Below are 20,147 nucleotides of genomic sequence, written 5' to 3'. Positions count from 1 at the left end.
GTACTATGTAGGCTCGCGTATCCCTGCCAATTCATCAGAGCTAATAGTTACAGGTACCTAGTACATGTGTGATAGTATGTACTACTAGGTAGTACCTAGTACACTGGGCATGTAGGTACCTACTAGGTATCCATGATGTGTGTAGTACCTAGTATACATACTACTATGTACCCAGTAGGCAGCTAGCTCCTGGTCGTCATCCATCGCACCTATGTAAGTTATGTACATATGTAGTATCCAATTCCTAACATAATGTTAGTTGATTAATACTTACATACTACAAAACCACCAAACCACCAAACCACCACTCACTACCGCCAACAACTTAGGTTTTCCTACTACGATATTAACATCCAACGCATAACCACTTTGAAATCTCATTCTGGTCCTTCCAGCCTTGACCTTTTACGTCCACGAAGAAAGGTACTCGTCTACACCGATTTGAATCAGCCAGTATGCCTGGCTTTGACTTTTCAAACTACAACCGCAATGCGGCTCTACACGCACGAGGTGTTCCGCTACCAAAAGCCACCAGCACAGGTACCACCATCGTCGGATGTATATACGATGGGGGCGTTGTGGTCAGTAATATACAATTTTCGCCCAAGTCCAAGTACCATCACACTGATACAAATTCGAGATAGATCGCAGCCGACACCCGTGCCACCAGTGGTCCCATCGTCGCTGACAAGAACTGCGAGAAGCTGCATTATATTGCGCCCCAAATTTGGTGCGCTGGTGCCGGTACTGCGGCGGACACCGAGTTTACAACCGCCCTCATATCTTCTCAGCTCGAGCTTCACTCTCTCTCCACTGGCCGGAAACCCCGCGTGGTGACCTGCATGACCCTCCTCAAGCAGCATCTCTTCCGGTATCAGGGCCATATCGGAGCCTACTTGGTTGTTGCCGGTGTCGATCCAACAGGAACCCATCTGTTCACCGTACATGCTCACGGTAGCACGGACAAACTTCCCTACGTGACTATGGGCTCGGGATCGCTCGCTGCCATGTCTGTTTTCGAGTCCCAATGGAAGCCAAACTGCACCAAGGAGGACGCCATGGAGCTCTGTTCTCAAGCCATTCAGTCTGGTATCTTCAACGATCTGGGCTCCGGATCTAACGTGGATTTGGCCGTAATTACAGCAGACAAGACAACTTTGCACCGCGGCTTCATCAAACCAAACGAGCGCAGCCAGAAGCTAAAGAACTACAAATTCAAGCGCGGTACTACAGCAGTACTAAACGAGAAGATAATCACCAAGGACGAAATTGGAAAGTATGTCAGCGTGCAAGAGCTAGAGTCAGGCGAGGGGGAGAAGATGGACGTTGACTCCTGAGAAGCGGGAGGAGAGGGAGTGGCTTGGGGAAGGAGAATCGACGCTGACCCTTGTGTATCGATAAGTTGTGATAATCAAGATTGATTATTATTCCATCGTCTCATACATAATAGCACGATCTCAAGATGTGAAAATATCCTCTTGTCAACCTGGTGTATATCCTGCAAAGAAGGTCGAAAAGGTTTTACCTACCTAGGTGTACCAAATTTATTCATAGGCACCTATACCTACTATGTAGGTATCCTTCTTTACATGCATAGTACCTAGCAGTGGTGTGTAGTATCTATGCTTAGGTACATATGTAGGCGTATGCATTTACCAGACTTACATCCACATATTGATAAAGGACATCATCAGAAGCATCGGATCATGCATAACAAAGCCTCAGAACAATGGCCGTGCTTATTAGCCCGGCTTGACCGGGGGTATGAGCAAACTACCCCGCAAGCAGCAATCAGCTTCCAAGCTTTTTGTATGGTCTCCTATAGCAGGGATACCTACATACCTACATGCCTTAGCTAACATGCCTACATACAGTAACATACTATTATCAATGTTGTGTAGGTACCTACCTAGTGGGCAATGTAGGTCATATACTACTCACTGTACTCAGAAGGTCTTCATCGACAAGTATTTCAAATGTGTGGGCAGGGTATTGTTTGCCCTAGACCACAACAAACCCGTTTCCATACATCGTCGTCCCCTGGTACAGTTGTCAGTACAGCCTTGATATGATCAGAGGGCATCATGACGAACATACAACGCCTTACAGTCATATCAGCCTTTGTCTTGTCTAATACAGTCTACGGCCTTTTTCAGAATGGCTCGCTTTTCTCTCCTTGCGATTCACCTATCTATTGCCAAGGTGACATTCTGAAGCAGATCGAGCTTGCCCGACCCTTCTCTGACTCCAAGACCTTCGTAGATCTGTAACTGTGCACACACACCCATGTTGCTACCACATCAGCTAATGAGGGGGGCAGGCCAACAAAGGTGCCCCTAGACCAAGTCCTTGCTGCCTTCGATCAACTTATCAAGCCACTCAGCAACAACACCGAGCTTAACGACTTCCTGTCAACTTGTTTTGGTGAAGCCGGGTCTGAATTAGCCCAGGTCCCCAGAGACCAACTGCATACCGACCCTGTCTTCTTAGACAATATCGATGATTCCGTAATCAAGCAATTTGTGCAGAAGGTTATCGACATTTGGCCTGCTCTAACTCGGACATGTGAGCTTCTTACAGAACTAACGGCTCTAATCTTTGAAATACTGATGCGGAGTTGTGTATAGATGTGGGTGCTACTAATTGTACAGGTTGTGTTGACAGCTTCATTCCAGTCAATCGCACCTTTGTTGTTGCTGGTGGCCGATTCAGAGAACCTTACTATTGGGATTCATTCTGGATCATAGAAGGCTTGCTGAGAACTGGTGGTAGCTTCACCCAGATCTCCAGGTTTGTCCTATCAGTCCTGGAACAGCGCATACCAGACCTACTAATGTAATTTAGAAACATCATTGAGAACTTCCTCGACTTTGTCGACCAGTTTGGATTTGTACCCAATGGTGCACGAGTCTGGTATATCTTTCCCTACACTTTATGCGCTATCAAGTACCGGTTCTCTTTTTAAGATCTTCTCGAAGCAGTATCTCATGCCAAAGCTAACTTATCTCCAGTATGTGGCAGCGCTTTCATATTACGATATCTATCTTTCCTCACGGGCTTCTAGCTTGACATGCTTTGCCTGCGTGAAATGGCAGGATATGAACGCATTGAATATGAATATACTTTCAGAAACCGTACTGATGTATAACAGATTACCTAAATCGGTCTCAACCGCCACTCCTGGCCCAAATGGTTAAGATATACGTCGACTATACCAATGACACGAGCATTCTGGACCGTGCATTACCTTTACTAGTTAAGGAGCATAATTTTTGGATAATTAACCGGACGGTAGCGATCGCATCGGGTGATAGAACTTTCCACCTAGCTCAGTAAGCTGTCTCCCTTCAAGGAATCGAGAAGTAACTAATGCCGGACACGAAATAGCTATGGAGTTAAGAATACCGAACCACGTCCGGAGGTATGTAGACTCAAATAAGTACAGGATCATACCTAGCCATACATATAAAAAAAAAAATCACTTTTTCCAGCCGTTCCCTTTATGATGGGAGTTTATCTTGCACGCTCAAGAAACTAACAAAAAAAACTGCAGTCGTATCGCGAAGACTATATTACGGCCAACAACATGTCTTATTATGCGGCCTCCGGTATTATCTACCCAGAGTCACGTCCTCTGAATGACAGCGAGAAGGGCGAGCTCTACGCTAATCTTGCTGGAGGGGCTGAGTCTGGAATGGATTACAGTTCACGCTGGATCGCCGTTCCGTCTGATGCTGCCGGTGATAATTATTTCCCACTACGTTCTCTTAATACCGCGAATATAATCGGCGTAGATTTAAACTCAATCTTGTACGCCAACGAGATGACAATCGCAGGCTATTTAGATACGACCGGAGACGAGGGATTAGCTGCGGAGTTTAGGGACATGGCTCGCAATCGGTCAGCAGCCATGTATGTGTTAATGTGGAATGACAAATATCTGAGCTATTTCGATTACAATCTCACGTCCGGGTCGCAGAGTATATATATACCATCGGATGCGGACACCACGCCGGCGCAAAAAGCCGATGCCCCTGATGGGTACCAAGTTTTTTTCCACGCCGCCCAATTTTATCCGTTTTGGCTGGGAGCTGCGCCCCCAGAGCTTAAAGACAACCCCTTAGCCGTGAAGCTCGTATTTCAGCGTGTCTCAGATCTTTTGTCCGAGAAAGCCGGAGCTGTTGCCGCTACCAACTTCGCAACTGGCCAGCAGTGGGATCAACCTAATGTTTGGCCCCCGTTGACGTACGTGTTGATGAAGGGCCTTCTACAAACACCAGCAACTTTCGGCGAGGACGATCCTTATTATATCGAAACCCAAGATCTTTCACTTCGTCTGGCACAGCGATACCTCGACAGCACATTTTGTACTTGGTTTGCGACAGGGGGTACGACGGACGAGACTCCTCAATTGCAGGGCCTAGGCCCCGAGGATGTTGGAATTATGTTTGAGAAATGGTATGCACTCAATTCCAACTTAGGTTTATTACTGCGACTAACAAAATCAATAGTATGTCACGACCTTTAAATTGCTCTTTTCCTCTTTCCTCCTCCTTCCTCTCTCGTCATATGTCTGAACAGAGGTCTCCCCGAACGACAATCGTTTTAGGGCGTAACGAAATGTATTAACATGCAGCAGATGCCGATAATTCAACAAATGTTGCTGGTGGAGGAGGTGAGTACGAAGTTGTTGAGGGCTTCGGCTGGACCAATGGTGTCTTGATCTGGGCGGTCGACACATTTGGCAACAGGCTGAACAGACCAACTTGCGGGAACGTAACAGCAGCAGATGTTAGCCATGAAAAGAGAAAGAGAGAGTCCTTAGGTCAGAGAGCAGTCGAGCTCTCCCCTTACGATGCCCGTTGGACAGCCAGGTTTAGTCAAGTAGCATAAAAAGCCGGAACATCACATATATAATACCTAGGCATAGGAAAATGATAGAGATGATGAAGTGGCATAGCAATGGAAATCTGTTTTGCTTGTATGCACTTAATATATGTAACTACATATTGGATATAACTATATATATATCATCTACACATATGCATCTACATGATGATACTTATGCATATGCATAAAACCTTGAATACTTACTATGTAATATGAATATGTATATATAGGGCCCACTCTCCCGTACTTGGTTTGCGCTAAAGCTTACGTACACTAGCCTCTAAGTAGGAAGTTAGTACTAACTACCTGGTATGTGCATACTCCGTACCTAGTAACTAACTAATACATGTAGTATTATGTAGCATTGAAACATGCAGCTGCATGCTCTTAGTCTCTGGGATTCGGTTCAATTCATCTTTTTTTATTTATTAAAATCAGAAAGGCGAAGGTGGCCTTTCGACCTTTATACATACCTCGTTATCATTCTTCGCATTCCTTAACTCCACACCATCATAACTTGAATATTCCAATGCGGCGTCTACGGTGATTTCATCTTTCCTTTACTTTACTTTACTTACTTTTATATCTCCCCCTGTTAGGTTTTGTCTTGTCATTGAGTTCCCCGTACCCTTACTTGTAACCCCCTCCCGGGTTGCGCAATTGTTTCGACATGCCTGCGAAGTCTAGATTTACGAGGCTAGATGCCTTCACGAAGACCGTCGAGGATGCGCGCATACGAACCACCTCTGGTGGAATTGTCACCATCGTATCGCTTCTTGTTGTTTTTTACCTAGCTTGGGGAGAATGGTCTGACTATAGGAGGATAGTTATCCACCCCGAACTTATCGTCGACAAGGGCAGAGGTGTGTGCTGGATTACCCAAAAACCCACTTATTCCGCTTCAAGCTTTCTCACTCTTCAATTGCAGGAGAGAGAATGGAAATTCACATGAACATTACTTTCCCTAGGCTTCCTTGCGAGCTCTTAACCCTTGACGTGATGGATGTCTCTGGCGAACAACAACACGGCGTGCTACATGGAGTGAGAAAAGTTAGGTTGCAGCCTGTCTCCCAAGGAGGCGGCGTCATTGATGTGACCTCCCTATCTCTGTAAGTTTGCCCCCCCTTTTCTCGTTCCACCGTCCTTCCCTTCTACTAACCAGCCGTAGTCATAGCAAGGATGAGAGCGCCGACCATCTGGATCCCAACTACTGCGGTGGATGCTTTGGCGCACCTGCCCCAACCACCGCTGCGAAACCCGGTTGCTGCAATACTTGTGACGAGGTCCGAGAAGCTTATGCACAGGTATCCTGGGCTTTTGGTAAGGGAGAAGGGATTGAACAATGCTCGCGGGAACATTATGGTGAGAAGTTGGATGAGCAGCGACACGAAGGATGTCGCATCGAAGGCGACATTCGTGTTAACAAGGTTATTGGCAATTTTCACTTTGCACCAGGCCGGAGTTTTAGCAATGGCAACATGCACGTTCACGACCTGAAGAATTACTGGGACAGTCCTGTCCGTCACTCATTCGAGCACGAGATCCACCAACTTCGCTTCGGTCCTCAGCTTCCCGAAGATGTCAGCCGGAAGCATGCCAAGAGTAGTCCTTGGACCAACCACCACATAAATCCGCTCGACCAGGTCAAGCAGACTACCGATGACCCCAACTTTAACTTCATGTATTTCGTCAAAGTTGTTCCTACCGCGTATCTCCCGCTAAGCTGGTCAAGCTCCAGTGGGAGTGGCCATCAAGCTGTTGACGAAGATTTCTGGCTAGGGAGCCTGGGCCATGGGACGGATGGTAGTATGGAGACGCATCAGTATTCAGTTACGAGCCACAAGAGGAGTCTGACCGGTGGCGACGACGCAGCTGAGGGCCATCAGGAACGAATGCATGCGAGGGGTGGTATTCCAGGCGTCTTCTTCTCCTATGTAAGTTATTTTTGCCTTGGATATCGCAACACGCGACCTACTAACTAGTTATAGGATATTTCGCCCATGAAGGTTATCAACCGCGAGGAGCGTGCTAAGACCTTTAGTGGTTTCTTAACAGGTCTCTGTGCCGTGCTTGGTGGTACACTCACAGTAGCCGCGGCTGTCGACAGGGGAGTGTATGAGGGCGCAACACGGCTGAAGAAGCTCCAGTCCAAGAATCTATAAAAAAAAAAAAAGAATACCTAGGCTAGGTGGTGGGTATCTTATAACATAGTTGTAAACTAAACACAAAACTTGATCGCGTTAGGCTCTTTACTACAATCATAATGCATTGGAACATTGGAGTTGCTGGCGAGTTTGGAAATCCATCAATGCCTTTCCATGTCTTAACCAAGATATATATGGATGTATATATGTACTACATATGTAAGCAGGTAGGTACTATGTACTTTATATACGCATGTGCGAATTGCAACACTCAGTATTCTATTCAAGTCGCACGTATATATAGGTATGTATTATTATATACAAGTTGAGAGTCTTCAATGTTCCTAGGGTTTGGCCCCTCTGAGCTTAATGGTTCTTGCTTTTCATTATTTCATTATTTAATGAACTTCAAGTTCTCTATTAAACCTAATGGTACATACATCAAGTATGTTGGAACATTTATGTAGTTACATAGAGGAGTTACTACATATTAATTATATTTTGTTACAAGAAGAGGGAAGTGAAACGATCCCCATGTCTAGCTAGCTTAGGTAAGGTGTCTGCCCACCAGTTTGCTTCAAGTTCAAGTTATTACATACACAGTACAACCCTGTAACTATGTATGTACTTCAATGTTCCAAGTTGGATGTGGGCCCTGGGGACTGCATGTACAAGTACTAGGTACATCAGTTGATGGGCTACACCATTGAATGGGTAATATTACTGGTTCTATTCAAGGTTCTCTCTCACTTCAATGTTCCTTCCCATGATGAGCGCCAGGGCAATGTTTAATCGAACCTTGATCGGCCCTCTTGTTTCCTTCCTTCTTTTTCCCAGTCACTTATAACAATACATACATAATAGTACAGTACATACTTACATACGTACATATACATACATACAGACGCAGACGCACACACGCGCAACCCAAACTCATGTTTTTATTCCTCTATTCTCTTTTCCTTTCTCTTCTTTTCCCCTCTATCCTAGTTATCGAGACTACATGTTACTTATTCCTCTGGTGATTAATCATCGTCCGTTCTTTGCTACTGTTTTACTGTTTTACTGTTTTACTGTCTTACTGTTTTATGCCAGCTTAGTTCTCCATCACTGAATCGCATTTCCCCCTTTTGTTCTATTAACCTCTAAAACACCTGATCTACACTATTCCTCCTAACTCTTCACGACGCATGCAATTGCGCGACATCGATTAAACAAAACAAGATTCGATATCGTATTTGTTTATAACAACGTCACCAGCGAGAAGAACGTTGGAAATCACAGCCCTGTGAAATTGGTCCCAAACTTCTCATCACGTCGATCCCGCATTCCTGTCGCAATTCCATTCCTTCGCCGATTAAACCTCGAAACCCAGCTTCGTATTCCATGCGCCCGCCCGATGTAATGAGCACGAGCTTTACCTTGGAGTTTCAAACCGATAGTCGGCCTATCTCAATAGAAAACAAATTGCGTGTAACTCATCTGGCCAACCCTCCGATACTATCGGACTACTCGATATTACCATATTCTCCGCCATATCCCTTCCTTAGTTGATTTCAAACTCGATAGTCCTGCGCCGCCATGGCGAATAGGCCTAGTTTTATCGACCTGAGGGCAGATTCCTCAAATTCAGTCGCCAGCTCCTCCCGTCCTCTTAAATCGCCACGATTACATGTCGCAGGCGAAGTTCCTCCTGCCCTGTCTCCTCTCGATGCCTTTGCTGCTCAGAGTCGCTTGCTTGCCAAGCAACTGGAGGAGAGTGCCAAGGCTGGGAGGCGGATGAGTCGTCTTCCCCCATTGACAACTGAGAGCCCATTGATCGTTCAAGGTCGCTCTGATTACTTTCGCTCTATGTCCCACGACTCCGCTGAAGACCTGCCCGAGCTGCCACACCAGAATACCGGACTTGGTTTGACCACAGAGGTAGAATCTCCGTCTGAACGACCTGTTTCAATGCACCCACGGATGAGCCGTATACCACCCACGCCCGACCAATCGATACCCGTGCCTCCAAATCCATTTCTTGATAATTCGCGCGGCCGGGGGCTTGAGAAACTCGACGAGCATGGTGGCTTGTATGGTGCCCGTAGGGAGCAATCACCTGGTGACTTAGACGGTGCGATGGATAGAGGGATTGATCACAAGTCGGCAGGGCATGACGCTGATACCAGGGACAATTCGCCAAATCGCAACCGTTTTCCACCGTCTCCAGATAAACTTACTAAGACTTCATCGCACGAATCTGCTGGGTTGGTTCCACCGAGACCTGTCTTTCCCAAGCGCTCTTCGAGTATAATGTCAGCGCCTCCAGAATCTTGCAATGACGAGGCCTTAAGTGCCTCTTTTCACTCACAGCCAGCCCGAAAGCTTTCCTCTGGTAGCGCCTTCTCGGGGCCAGGTCTTACGTCCCCTATATCTCACTACCAACGATCGCCGTCGATCAGTTCTGAAGCTTCTGCGCCATTGCCGCGACCTTCTTTCAACTTCTCCCGCCCATTAAGTAGGTCAGGCACACCAGGTTTGGATTTGCCTTCTCGGCAAGCTTCGTCAGATAGCCAGCCATCTTTCATGCTTGCTGATGACACAGCCAACACTCCAGTCAGCATGCACAGCGAGACTTTTCCAGAGAGTGGTCCTCCAGATGACGGCAGAGGCGCTCCTTCATACATATACTCTAAGTATTCGTTGCCTAGGGGCAAGTCGCTGCAGCGCAACTCGATTATTTTTCGTGATACTGCTCCATCGTCTACATTCGTCTGGGAGCAGCCGGTAGGCCTCTCAAGTAATGTTCAGACTTTCCCAATAGGTGGTCAAGCACCGCCATCGCCGCCCACACGTCCTTCAAGCTCTTCCTCAAAATCTCAGGAGGGCCAGCATATGGCCGATTCTCTCTTGGCACGGCCATCTTTGGAACGAAGCAAGCTTTCGAACGAAATGTCTGCAGATGCAAGACAGTCTTCCCCAGGCCCAAGTCGCCCATCGACTGGTGAAAGTAAGCCTTCTGAGGATGTCCCTAGAGGTCGAGCCCGAACATCACCCCTTCATGACCAAGCCCGAGGGCGAACACCGACCTCTTTATCTACAAGTGACTCTACCAGCACCATTAGGCCACCGAAATCGCAACATTCCCACACGTCCACAGCTACTGAAATGAGCGCAGAGGAACATTTAGCCAAGGGGATCAAGTGCCATGAGGAGGGCTCTGTGAAAGAATCTACCTACCACCTGCGACTTGCCGCACGGGCTGGCGAGCCGACAGGAATGCTGTTATATGCGCTAGCTTGTCGGCACGGGTGGGGCATGCGGCCAAATCAACGCGAAGGTGTTGAGTGGCTTCGGAAGGCTGCTGAGGTTGTTAGCGCAGAAATTGCTGAGGATGAAGAACATGCCAAAGAAGGCAAATCTGTTGATGTTTTGGACCGAAAAACCCGCAAGGCCCAGTTTGCTCTGAGCATCTATGAATTGGGTGTTAGTCACATGAATGGTTGGGGGATCGAGCAGGATAAGACGCTCGCGTTACGATGCTTTGAAATTGCTGGAAGTGAGTAGTTATCCCGAAAGAACAGACCAAACAAAAAAACCATACTGATATGAGAATTAGGCTGGGGGGATGTGGATGCTCTTACCGAGGCTGGCTTCTGTTATGCTCAAGGCATCGGTTGCAAAAAAGATCTCAAGAAGAGCGCCAAGTTTTACCGCATGGCCGAAGCCAAGGGCATGAGTATGCCGGGAAATAGCTGGTGAGTCTCTTCTTTAGCCACCAAATGTCACCTTCATGACTGACGTGCCACAGGATACATAAGGCAAAGTATAGCGACGATGGTAGTAATGCCAAATCGAAGCGTGCCCGAAGCAAATCGAGGGGTAGGGGCATTTTCGGCAAGAAAGCATAAAGGATATGATGAAGAGAAGGTTCTATGGTTGTGTTTGTGCTTGTGCTTCGTATCATTTTCAACTTACCGGCGTTTGGCGGCAGTGTTACTCCATCAAAAGCAGCAGATTATCATTCCATCATGACTACTAGGCGTCAGGTTGCGTTTAGTGTCTATAGCCCCGTTCAACGCATGCCTCGAAGAGGTATATCTTAGAAGGTGTTGTCTTATGTCAGGAGGCATAAAAGTGCAGGAGAAGAGCATTAATACCCGGACTGGTCGTATATATGAAGAGCACTTTTGAACCGGGCGGAGCAGACTCTTGGGCCACGAAGGTGCATTGTATATACCTGATAGCTACCTCCTCTGTACAGAAGCCATATAAGGTATTGCTAAGAATTAGCCAAAGACATTAAGGGCTCTTCAAGACCTTCAGGCGAAAGAAGAAGAATTTTACGATTTCCATCTCAATGGATATTACGATTTCGGCAAAAGGCCTGTAACTATTGGAATTTCCAGGCTCATTTTCGTATTCATTATATCCCTCGAACTTTGTCGCTTCTAGCGGTTTGCTTCAATAAGGGCCCTGGCGGCTGAGATCGCAGTCTTCTTCACACTTGTTACGCCCCCTTTCCGCTGCTACTTTCTCAAAAACGCTAGTCAGTCGCTGAATAGCCTCTTCACCGATCTGGTAGTGCGTGATGAGGCGATTGCCTGCCAATTTCAACCCGACTTGACTACCTAAGCGGGCAAACCTAGAGGGATTGCAATCCATGGACTCTAGGTCTAACCAACACATATTTGTCTGGACTGGGACTCGCATCTTCCCACCCAAGTTCTTCCACAACTGTTCAACGCGCTTGGCCTTAGCGTGCGTGTCTCGTAGGAGTCCACCCTCGCCATTTGGGCCCTTTCCAAAAGTCACGTCGACTGCTACTCTGGCAGCAGCCGTAACGACGCCAGATTGGCGCAAACCCCCTCCGATCGACTTACGCACCCATCGCGCATGTTTGATAAGAGGCTTAGTACCAACGATAATGCTGCCAATCGGGGCGCCTAGGCCCTTGGAGAAGCAGAGTGAGACGGTATCAAAGTATTGGCAAAAGTCCAACAGCGATCCAGCGCCCGAGGCTACGACCTCCCACAGTCTAGCGCCATCGCAGTGCATCCAGACACCGTTCTCTCGTGCGAAATCGGAGATCCTCTTCACCTCGTCCAAGGGCATAATGAGACCGTCAAGCGAGTTCTCAAGGCTGATGACACGTGTAGGACAGGAATGGTCGTCATCACTAAGCACCACCAGGGATTTTATATCCTCGAGAGTCAGGTAGAAGCCATTGCTGGGTATTACTGTTGTAGTCATTGCGCCGGATAGTGATGCAACGCTAGGGCAATGTACGATCAGTTCAGCCCGAGGATAACAAGGTGAGAGGGAATGGCGTTTACCCTCCAGATTCATATCGAATTATGTGCGCACGATGATCAGCCAACACGCCATGGGGAGGCTGGGTGAGCAAAGAACGCAAAGCAATTTGATTGCCCATAGTACCCGAAAGTACAAATAGAGCGGCCTCTTTGCCTGTCAGGGAGGCGACGTGGGCCTCGAGGTCCATGGTAGTGGGATCCTCTTTGAAAACATCATCCAGTAGAGTTGTGTTCTGGATGGCGGATAGCATATCCTGTGTTGGCGTGGTCATGGTATCGCCTATGATAGAGCGTGTGCGTGAGAGATAGATCAAACAAGATAGGGGGGGGGCAAAAAGGGGGAAATGGACAAGGGGACAAGAGGGAAAAGTGAAAAGGGTGAAAAGTTAGCTCACTTCTAAAGTCAAAGGCGGCGGCGCCTCGATGTCCAAGCCAGCTATTAGCTGGTTGTCCTTTATTTTCCTCCATCGTAGACAGCATAGTAGATGAAGTAGTAAAAGGTTTTATGATCGGTGTCACACAGTTGAACGGTTGTAGTGGGCGGGTAGGTGATAAAGGCGGGGTCGGCAGCTTCTTCCCCGTCCAACGTTGCCATGTAAAGTGACCAAGTCTTGTAGCTTCAGCAACTATTTTTGTATAGAAAGGCATGATCCTTAATCATTATGCTGTTACTATTCGCAACGCATCTAATCTAATCGATATGGAGGTCAAAAAACTATTGAATTAGAATACATAGTAGGTACATAGGGATTTGATGTTATCATGTTAGAAACTTACCTTACCTAAGGTACCTACAGGCCAACCTAGTACTATGTATAGGAGGTACGCTAATGTAATGTATCCTGGTGCTGTATGTAGGTAGAGACAGCTGGCAAGTGCTCCTTGGCAGGTGCAAGCTCATGTACAATATACATACTTAGGTTAGGGAAGTTAGGGTACCCTACTATGTACATACCTAGTAGTAGGTATGTAGCCTGTAGGTAGTATCATGCTAAACGACGAGGAAGGCGTGAATCAAATGGCAATATACTAGGCAGGTGTCCCCGGTCCTCCTTGTCGTTATATATATATGTACCCTAGGTACTTCCTACATACATAGTACATGTATGTAGTAACTTGAATAATAACATTGAAGTAAGTACATCATGATAGTAATAGTGAAGTAATTTGAAGGTTTGTGTCCATACATTTGAAAATAAGCCTTCTTCTCTTCCCCCATTCCCCTTCTCCTTCCCCTTTTCTTTCTCCTTCTTCCCTCTCTCTCTCTCCGTCTCATATACCCACACACTCACTTTCCCATTTACTCACATACCATATCTGATCTCTTTCTATACAGCATGAGGAATGGAAACAAAAAAAAAAGCCCCTCAAATGCAAATACTACCTACATATACGAAGTCTACCTACTTCACACACCAGGCCAGTCCTTGTGCAGAACAAAAACAAGAGCTTCATGACTACCTAGTACCCAGTTTATCACGTCTGTTGTCTTTCGTTTGGTCCTTAGACTATCTCTTTACATCAAGGTGAACCGACTACGACTTACAAAGGTGGATTACCATAACTCTTTCAAACACCAACTGCCAACTTCTCTTAAGGTGGCAACTCAACCTCTAAAGCAAATATCTCATCATCACTCACAGAAAGAGAGAGTGGCAGAAGCCAAATCATGATGCTCATTTCTATCCTTGCTGCAGCGCTGGGCACTGGTCAACTAGTTAGTGCTCAGGGTTTTGTTGCGAATTGCTCCTGGCAGGTTGGTGTTCTGGCAGACAGCTTCCTAGGCATGTATTGTCATGACGATGATTGGGAACGATTTAACTACGACTGGACCTGGCAAGTGCCCTCTTCCTCCCTTCTAAGTCTCAGATCTCCCGAGAAAAAGCCCTGCTAATATGGGAGCACCCTCAAGGCTTGACACCAATGCCTGCCTAACCAATCACGGCGGCATGCTCTATCCTCGCGGAGCGTAGGTATTTCTCGTTAGTATCTAGTCCACTAAATATCTTACTCGTGTTGCTAATTTGAATTTGGAACTTGACCCAGTGGTAATTACTGGCCAACATGTGGGAATTGCTCCGTTCGCGGGAGCCACGTCGAGTTTCTCCTCAGCTGTGATTGTCTCAACACTGGTGGCCACTTTACTCCAGCTACCTATGACCTCAGTATGCTCGACCCCCCCTTTCTTTTCCTGTTTGTTCTTTTATAGACAGCTAGGTTGCCAGAACTAACCCTATCTTTAGATCGTGTGGTCTGGAACCACAATGGTAGCCTGGGTTGTTTCAATTACGTCGGCAACAAGACAGATAGGGGCCCTCTTTAGCTCCTCGATGGCGAAGATCGGAAATGAGACACAGATACCAATACATGCATGTATCGAATCAATTTATAGCATATGCGCGCCCGTAATTGCAGGCAATATCCCTAAATGATAATTTTACTAGACATCTCGAGACTCCTTGCAAACCGCGAATCGCACGGAGATATGCAAGATCTTCTCCTATGTTAAAACAACACAGAACTAGATATAACATTATGGCCCCTCCTTCTTGATTGAAAGGATCTCTCTCTCGACGGCTTCTCCTAAGCTTTGGGTCGTCCCTTTACCACCCATATCTAAAGTGATGATACTTGGGTCTCCTCGAGCGAGGACCGCTTCGATCGCCCGAAGCATGGCAGCAGCTGCGTCCTGGTACCCGAAATGCTGAAGCATCATCTGGCCCGCCCAAATCATGCCAATTGGGTTGGCAATGCCTCTGCCGAAAATGTCCGGGGCGCTCCCGTGCACTGGCTCAAAGAGACTGGGGAACTGTCCGCCCGGATTGATATTTCCGGATGGCGCAATGCCAATGGTGCCAGTACAAGCTGGGCCCAAGTCAGAGAGGATGTCTCCGAACAAGTTGCTACCGACGACGACATCAAAAATGTCAGGTCTCTGTACAAAGTGAGCAGTGAGAATGTCGATATGATACTTCTCCACGTATACGTCGGGATAGCTCGCTGCCATTTCACGCACGCGAGAGTCCCAATAGGGCATCGTGATGCTAATGCCGTTGCTCTTCGTGGCGCTAGTAAGTCGCTTTCGTGGCCGACTCTGTGCTAGGTCAAAGGCGTATTGAAGCACTCTATCCACGCCCGTCCTCGTCATAACAGTTTCCTGTATGACGGTTTCCCTCTCCGTCCCTTCGAATATCTTACCCCCTATGCTGCTGTATTCGCCTTCGGTATTTTCGCGGACGATCCAAAAATCAATGTCTCCTGGCTTGCGGCCAGCCACTTTTGCGTGCCCCTCATTAGTTAAATTCGATTAGCCACGTTTGAAATATACTTCATACGCACAAGGACAGTTGACGCCGGCCAAAAGCCGGCATGGGCGAAGGTTGATATACTGGTCGAATTCACGCCTGAACTTTAGCAGACTACCCCATAGCGTCACGTCGTCGGGAACCAAATCTGGCATGCCAACCGCACCGAAATAAATGGCATCAAACCCAGTGAGGGTTTTCTTCCAATCCGGTGGCAGCATATCGCCATGTTTTTGATAGAAGTCACAACTAGCGAAATCGAACGTCTCGAAAGCCAACGAAATATCAAACACCTTGGCAGCAGCTTCGAGGCATCGGATACCATACGGCATTACTTCTGTCCCAATACCGTCTCCAGGGATAACGGCAATTCTCAGGGGGTCACTAGCCATCTTGTTCTTGGTTTGTGAATTGGAAATGTCGATTCACCTAGTAGTGCAAGAGGAACATTTCGGCCTACCTACTTACCAACTACAAAACCTCGTATGTAGCCAGTAGGTTCCGAGGTCGCATGCGGCACACATAATGTCACATATACCCTAGTAAGTATTTAACCAATAACATACCCCAAATAGTAGTTATAGGTTCCATTCAATGGCATCCATATTTATAAGCTAAGCCGACGGGTAGATCAACTTAGCAATTCATGGTTAACATAGTTAATCTCATCTAACCTAGGTATTTCATCTATGCTTCCATATTTTCGAATAGGAAAGACGGCTGGCCCGGCACTGCTAGCTCAGCAATGGGAGACTTGATATCCACCTCGCCGCCATGTAGAAGATCAACTCCCGTCTTGCTACCTTCGGCTACTACCAAGACGTCCACATCCACCAAACCTGCTGCTCGCTTAAGACCAGCTACCATTGATGTTACCGTGCTGGTCTCATCAAATGCTAACCTGCGTTCCAGCACAACACTTGCCGGCTCTCCATCCCGTAGCCGCTTCTTAAGGCGCTGTACAAACGGCATCGCATCTTTAATTTTGCCTAGCTTGGCGACACGTCCACTCAACTCCTTATCACTCAACGTTTGTGTTTTGGCCACTGGATCCCACGTCTCTTTCACCAACTTGATACATTCCATCTGCCACTTGGGGAATTCTTTGGTCACAAAGATAGTGAGCCTTTTAGGCTTCTTGGGGTCAAAATTGAGCTGCTTCCCTTTCGCCAGCTTCTTCACCTGCGCCGACTCTGCTGATGTGATGTTGGATTGTGTCGTGAGCACGTAAGCACGAGCCGCGCTTAGGCTCGGGTTAGCTTCCGGTACTTGGGGCCACCGAGCGAGCTGTACTGTCTCCGATTCACCAAGTACCTCGAGCCAGATGTACTCCGTCCAATGAGGAGCAATTGGCGTGAGGGAGAGCGCTTGAAGCCGTATGTATTTGAGCACCAGCCCCTTATTCATGGAAATTCCTGCTGCCGTACAGGACGCTCTGTAAATGTCCTTGGCGTTGATCAGGTCGTAAAAGCATGATTTCAACGCCATTTTGTAGTTTGTCTCCTCGTAATGGTGCCTGGCTTCGTCAATGAGAGTGTTTATTTCGTTGTCAAAGAGTGCATCTTCAAAATCGTTCGTCTCAATACGGAGCCCCTCGCTCTTCGCCATCTCTTCGCACCACTCCCGAAGAGTGTGTAGCCGAAGGCTAGTAGTAATATCTTGTTAGCAACCTAATCACACTACTGTGGCTAGCTGAACCCCACTTACATCGTATTGTTGGCGACGTCTTCGACGAAGTTGGAATCTTGAATCGTGTCTCCGGCGTCCGCGAGAGCTATACGGGACGCATCCGCACCAAACTTTTTGACGACTATAAATACACTTAGCCTCGGATTAAATAAAGCGTATAAAGGATATAAAACTTACCGTCATCAAGAGTCATAAAATTGCCAGTGCTCTTAGACATCTTCTCGCCGTTAAGCTGGAGATGTCCGTTCACTCGGATGGATTTAGGCCAATATTCCCTTGGAAACAGGGCGATATGGTTGTAGAGAGCGAAGGTGAGATGATTGTTTATCAAATCTTTGCCACTCACCCTCAGGTCAAGAGGGTAGAAGTATTCAAACTCGCGACGCATTGCCTCGAGGGTCTCTTTCGGGATCTTTGACTTGGCCAAAATATCCTCGGTGAGCTCAGCACGACAGAAGAGATAATCCCAAACCTCGTCAATCATTTGCTCCGGCGCAATGTTACCAAGGCCACTTTCCCGTCCGAATAAGTCGCTGTGCAGGTAGTGAGCTATTGTATAGTAGCTCATGTAGATGGTAGAATCGCTCAAACTCTCTACCAGGAACTCTGGTGCCCACGGAAGATGGGAGCCAAGCCCATATGTCCTTGCGCATGCCCATTGCTTAAGCCAGTCAAGAACACCCATGAAGGCGTTGCGAGTATCGTTCGAATACGTATTCAGGCCGTTGCCATCTTTATTCTCAACATACTCAGTAACAACAGCGCGCCATGAGTCCTCGCCGTAATCGATATAATACTGCTCCATCAACGCTACGGTGCATTCATCACCACTTCTACTGACGACCTTGTTCTCGGGCTCTGCGTATTCGAAGGCAAGACCGGCTTCAATAAGCTGCGCACGAACTTTGGGTTTCGCATCCGCTACTTTCTCGCCCTTGAAGTCACCTACGATCATGTGACCCTGGTAAAAGCCCTCTTTATATGCCAACTCCTTGGCCTCCTTTAGTTGCTTGACATCCTTCGGAGATGCGATCTTCATCTTCAAGACAAGGGCCGGAGCTAGTAGATTCGAAGTGGGTGTTTGAATGATGGGAATGACCTGTAGCTGGGCCCACTCGCTCTTGATGCCGTAATAGTCGGCCTTCTTAGCTAAGTCCACTATGGTCGCGTAGTCATCAGGAGAATCGGATGGTACACAGGTAACCACGCCTGTTCCTTTGGTCTCAAGAATTGATTCCATGGGAAGAACTCGAACTCCGTCCTTGTGAAAGCTGAGAGGGGCATTGACCAAGGTCCCTATAAGATCGGAGCCTTGAATTTCAGTTGTCTTTTTTATGATGCCTTCCTCGGCGAATATTTCTTGGTGAGCCATGTTCCTGGCAGCTCTTTCGGTCATGACATAGTACTCTCCAGGCGTTGCTTCATAGACGCCGTATGTGAGCTTAGGTGACACGAAGCAAGCCACTTGTCCATACATCGTCTCCGCTCGTAGGGTCGCTGGGACGAGAAATACTTTGGCGTCGATAGGCAGCTTTGCCTGAAGGGTTTCGTGCGCTTTCGGTGTAAATTCGAGAACCTGCATCTTGATTGCGACGTATAGCTGGGGGTTTACGCCTTCCCCTTCGCTTCTATCGTGGTCCATGCAAGGTTGGCCATCCTTGATGGAGTAAATGGTGTGCCGTTTTCCGAACTTGATCTTCTCCAACTCCTTGAGTCGAATCATCTGCCAACGGACAAAGGCGTCGAAGTAGGGGTTTGCGTCTGTTGTGACAAACTGTCTTCTCCAGTCAATTCTGCTTCCAAAGTTGCTAAGGTCTAGCTTGCAGAGAGGTGGGAAATATTCGAGCCAATATGCTGGGTCGGCGAAGAGGTGGATTTGTTGGATCGGGATGCCCATGGCTTGCATTATCTGGAATTGGTATTTCATCTTGACCGACTTCGCGGCAATTTTACCCTTTTTAGCGGTAAACTTGGTGACATCTTCTCTCTCCCTCTCCTTTTCTACTGGTGCGGCAGCTGCTTCGGCGATTTCATCTTCCTCGCGATATCTGTCAAATTCCTGGCCAAACATCGCAACTTCTTTCACCAGCTTATCGGCGCATGCCTTGATTGGTAGGCCGGTACAATGGTAACCCTGAGGCCACAAGACCTTGATACCGTTCATTCGAGCAAACCCAGCATGGAACTCAACCTTGCTAAAGGAAAAGGCATGGCCAACGTGGAGACGGCCATTGGTATAGGGGAAAGCAATGGTGCCGAAAAACTTTGGATATCTTTCGCGTAATTCAGCTGCTGTGATGGAGTGGAGGGGGATTTCGGCCGTCGATGGCGCATCGGCATTGAATAGTCCTAGCTCTTCCCATTTTTGTTGATACTTTTTCTCGGCTGCGATCAGGGAATCTCGTTTCTCGGTTCCTGTAAGAAATAGTGAAGTTAGATAAGATCCCAAGCTGCGAAGGGACAGTGACTTTCTGGTTAACCTTTCAGGTCTTTTAGGGCTGTGATCTGAAGCACTTCCAAATCCTTGACGTGGTCGGTCATCGCGCCTAAGCCCTAATACCAGGGATGGTAAATCCTCCGGATTTATTTAGTTCTTTGCGTATTTATGTATCTATTTCAACTATCAAATAGTAGGAAATAATTGATTGATCTCGAAATCTTTTTACTTTGCACTTACTGCATTTTTTTCTTAGAAATCGGTTTATAGTTGCTAAGTTTGGTGGGGTCGAGGGGTAGGAGGGGCATAATTATAATTTCTTAGCTTACGAAGTAGTTAAACGTTTATCTTATCTTAGGCCCCGATCGGAATCTTTCTTAAACTG

At 47.3% G+C, this 20,147-nt stretch overlaps 8 protein-coding genes across 8 annotated transcripts; 5 read left to right on the top strand and 3 right to left on the bottom strand.

The window, feature by feature from the left end:
• The first annotated feature begins 211 nt into the window (after positions 1 to 211).
• Positions 212 to 1,681, top strand: GGS25DRAFT_231063 (proteasome subunit beta type 7 precursor). Its single transcript, XM_049257021.1, has 2 exons — positions 212 to 581; positions 645 to 1,681. Exons 1-2 carry the CDS (start codon positions 456 to 458, stop codon positions 1,335 to 1,337), a joined length of 819 nt encoding a protein of 272 aa, XP_049117712.1. The 5' UTR covers positions 212 to 455; the 3' UTR covers positions 1,338 to 1,681.
• A 403-nt stretch (positions 1,682 to 2,084) lies between these two features.
• Positions 2,085 to 4,893, top strand: GGS25DRAFT_520545 (glycoside hydrolase family 37 protein; the record flags this gene model as incomplete). Its single annotated transcript, XM_049263897.1, has 9 exons — positions 2,085 to 2,266; positions 2,321 to 2,565; positions 2,628 to 2,790; positions 2,845 to 2,900; positions 3,152 to 3,332; positions 3,388 to 3,421; positions 3,554 to 4,458; positions 4,512 to 4,564; positions 4,640 to 4,893. 9 exons carry the CDS (start codon positions 2,085 to 2,087, stop codon positions 4,891 to 4,893), a joined length of 2,073 nt encoding a protein of 690 aa, XP_049117711.1.
• Positions 4,894 to 5,181: 288 nt separating this feature from the next.
• Positions 5,182 to 7,497, top strand: GGS25DRAFT_486006 (DUF1692-domain-containing protein). Its single transcript, XM_049260588.1, has 4 exons — positions 5,182 to 5,753; positions 5,819 to 5,999; positions 6,059 to 6,824; positions 6,879 to 7,497. Exons 1-4 carry the CDS (start codon positions 5,561 to 5,563, stop codon positions 7,050 to 7,052), a joined length of 1,314 nt encoding a protein of 437 aa, XP_049117710.1. The 5' UTR covers positions 5,182 to 5,560; the 3' UTR covers positions 7,053 to 7,497.
• Positions 7,498 to 8,615: 1,118 nt separating this feature from the next.
• GGS25DRAFT_520543 (uncharacterized protein) lies at positions 8,616 to 10,927 on the top strand (the record flags this gene model as incomplete). Its single annotated transcript, XM_049263896.1, has 3 exons — positions 8,616 to 10,575; positions 10,636 to 10,774; positions 10,828 to 10,927. 3 exons carry the CDS (start codon positions 8,616 to 8,618, stop codon positions 10,925 to 10,927), a joined length of 2,199 nt encoding a protein of 732 aa, XP_049117709.1.
• A 553-nt stretch (positions 10,928 to 11,480) lies between these two features.
• On the bottom strand, positions 11,481 to 12,799 carry GGS25DRAFT_520542 (threonine aldolase; the record flags this gene model as incomplete). The annotated part of the gene is made up of 3 exons (XM_049263895.1): positions 11,481 to 12,291; positions 12,353 to 12,611; positions 12,727 to 12,799. The coding sequence occupies 3 exons, from the start codon at positions 12,797 to 12,799 to the stop codon at positions 11,481 to 11,483; spliced, it is 1,143 nt and encodes a 380-aa protein (XP_049117708.1).
• An 884-nt stretch (positions 12,800 to 13,683) lies between these two features.
• On the top strand, positions 13,684 to 14,779 carry GGS25DRAFT_485990 (uncharacterized protein). Its single transcript, XM_049260587.1, has 4 exons — positions 13,684 to 14,167; positions 14,244 to 14,300; positions 14,378 to 14,496; positions 14,575 to 14,779. Exons 1-4 carry the CDS (start codon positions 14,001 to 14,003, stop codon positions 14,652 to 14,654), a joined length of 423 nt encoding a protein of 140 aa, XP_049117707.1. The 5' UTR covers positions 13,684 to 14,000; the 3' UTR covers positions 14,655 to 14,779.
• Positions 14,780 to 14,864: 85 nt separating this feature from the next.
• On the bottom strand, positions 14,865 to 16,028 carry GGS25DRAFT_520541 (tartrate dehydrogenase; the record flags this gene model as incomplete). The annotated part of the gene is made up of 2 exons (XM_049263894.1): positions 14,865 to 15,607; positions 15,671 to 16,028. The coding sequence occupies 2 exons, from the start codon at positions 16,026 to 16,028 to the stop codon at positions 14,865 to 14,867; spliced, it is 1,101 nt and encodes a 366-aa protein (XP_049117706.1).
• A 295-nt stretch (positions 16,029 to 16,323) lies between these two features.
• Positions 16,324 to 19,866, bottom strand: GGS25DRAFT_520540 (leucyl-tRNA synthetase, cytoplasmic; the record flags this gene model as incomplete). The annotated part of the gene is made up of 4 exons (XM_049263893.1): positions 16,324 to 17,281; positions 17,344 to 17,446; positions 17,503 to 19,740; positions 19,806 to 19,866. 4 exons carry the CDS (start codon positions 19,864 to 19,866, stop codon positions 16,324 to 16,326), a joined length of 3,360 nt encoding a protein of 1,119 aa, XP_049117705.1.
• Between the last annotated feature and the right edge of the window lie 281 nt (positions 19,867 to 20,147).

This window comes from Hypoxylon fragiforme, assembly GCF_022984875.1.
Source record: "Hypoxylon fragiforme strain CBS 206.31 chromosome Unknown GGS25scaffold_4, whole genome shotgun sequence".
NCBI lineage: Eukaryota > Fungi > Ascomycota > Sordariomycetes > Xylariales > Hypoxylaceae > Hypoxylon > Hypoxylon fragiforme.
Note: the sequence above shows the minus strand (reverse complement) of the source record. Positions and strands in the feature narration are given on the sequence as shown.

Excerpts from the sequence above, each read along its gene's own strand:
- GGS25DRAFT_231063 (XM_049257021.1), top strand. The coding sequence starts at position 456 with ATGCCTGGCTTTGACTTTTCAAACTACAACCGCAATGCGGCTCTACAC. Across the intron at positions 582-644 it reads TATACGATGGGGGCGTTGTG|ATCGCAGCCGACACCCGTGC; the intron begins GTCAGTAATATA and ends AATTCGAGATAG.
- GGS25DRAFT_486006 (XM_049260588.1), top strand. The coding sequence starts at position 5,561 with ATGCCTGCGAAGTCTAGATTTACGAGGCTAGATGCCTTCACGAAGACC. Across the intron at positions 5,754-5,818 it reads TATCGTCGACAAGGGCAGAG|GAGAGAGAATGGAAATTCAC; the intron begins GTGTGTGCTGGA and ends CTTCAATTGCAG. Across the intron at positions 6,825-6,878 it reads CAGGCGTCTTCTTCTCCTAT|GATATTTCGCCCATGAAGGT; the intron begins GTAAGTTATTTT and ends AACTAGTTATAG.
- GGS25DRAFT_485990 (XM_049260587.1), top strand. The coding sequence starts at position 14,001 with ATGATGCTCATTTCTATCCTTGCTGCAGCGCTGGGCACTGGTCAACTA. Across the intron at positions 14,168-14,243 it reads TTTAACTACGACTGGACCTG|GCTTGACACCAATGCCTGCC; the intron begins GCAAGTGCCCTC and ends AGCACCCTCAAG. Across the intron at positions 14,497-14,574 it reads TCCAGCTACCTATGACCTCA|ATCGTGTGGTCTGGAACCAC; the intron begins GTATGCTCGACC and ends CCCTATCTTTAG.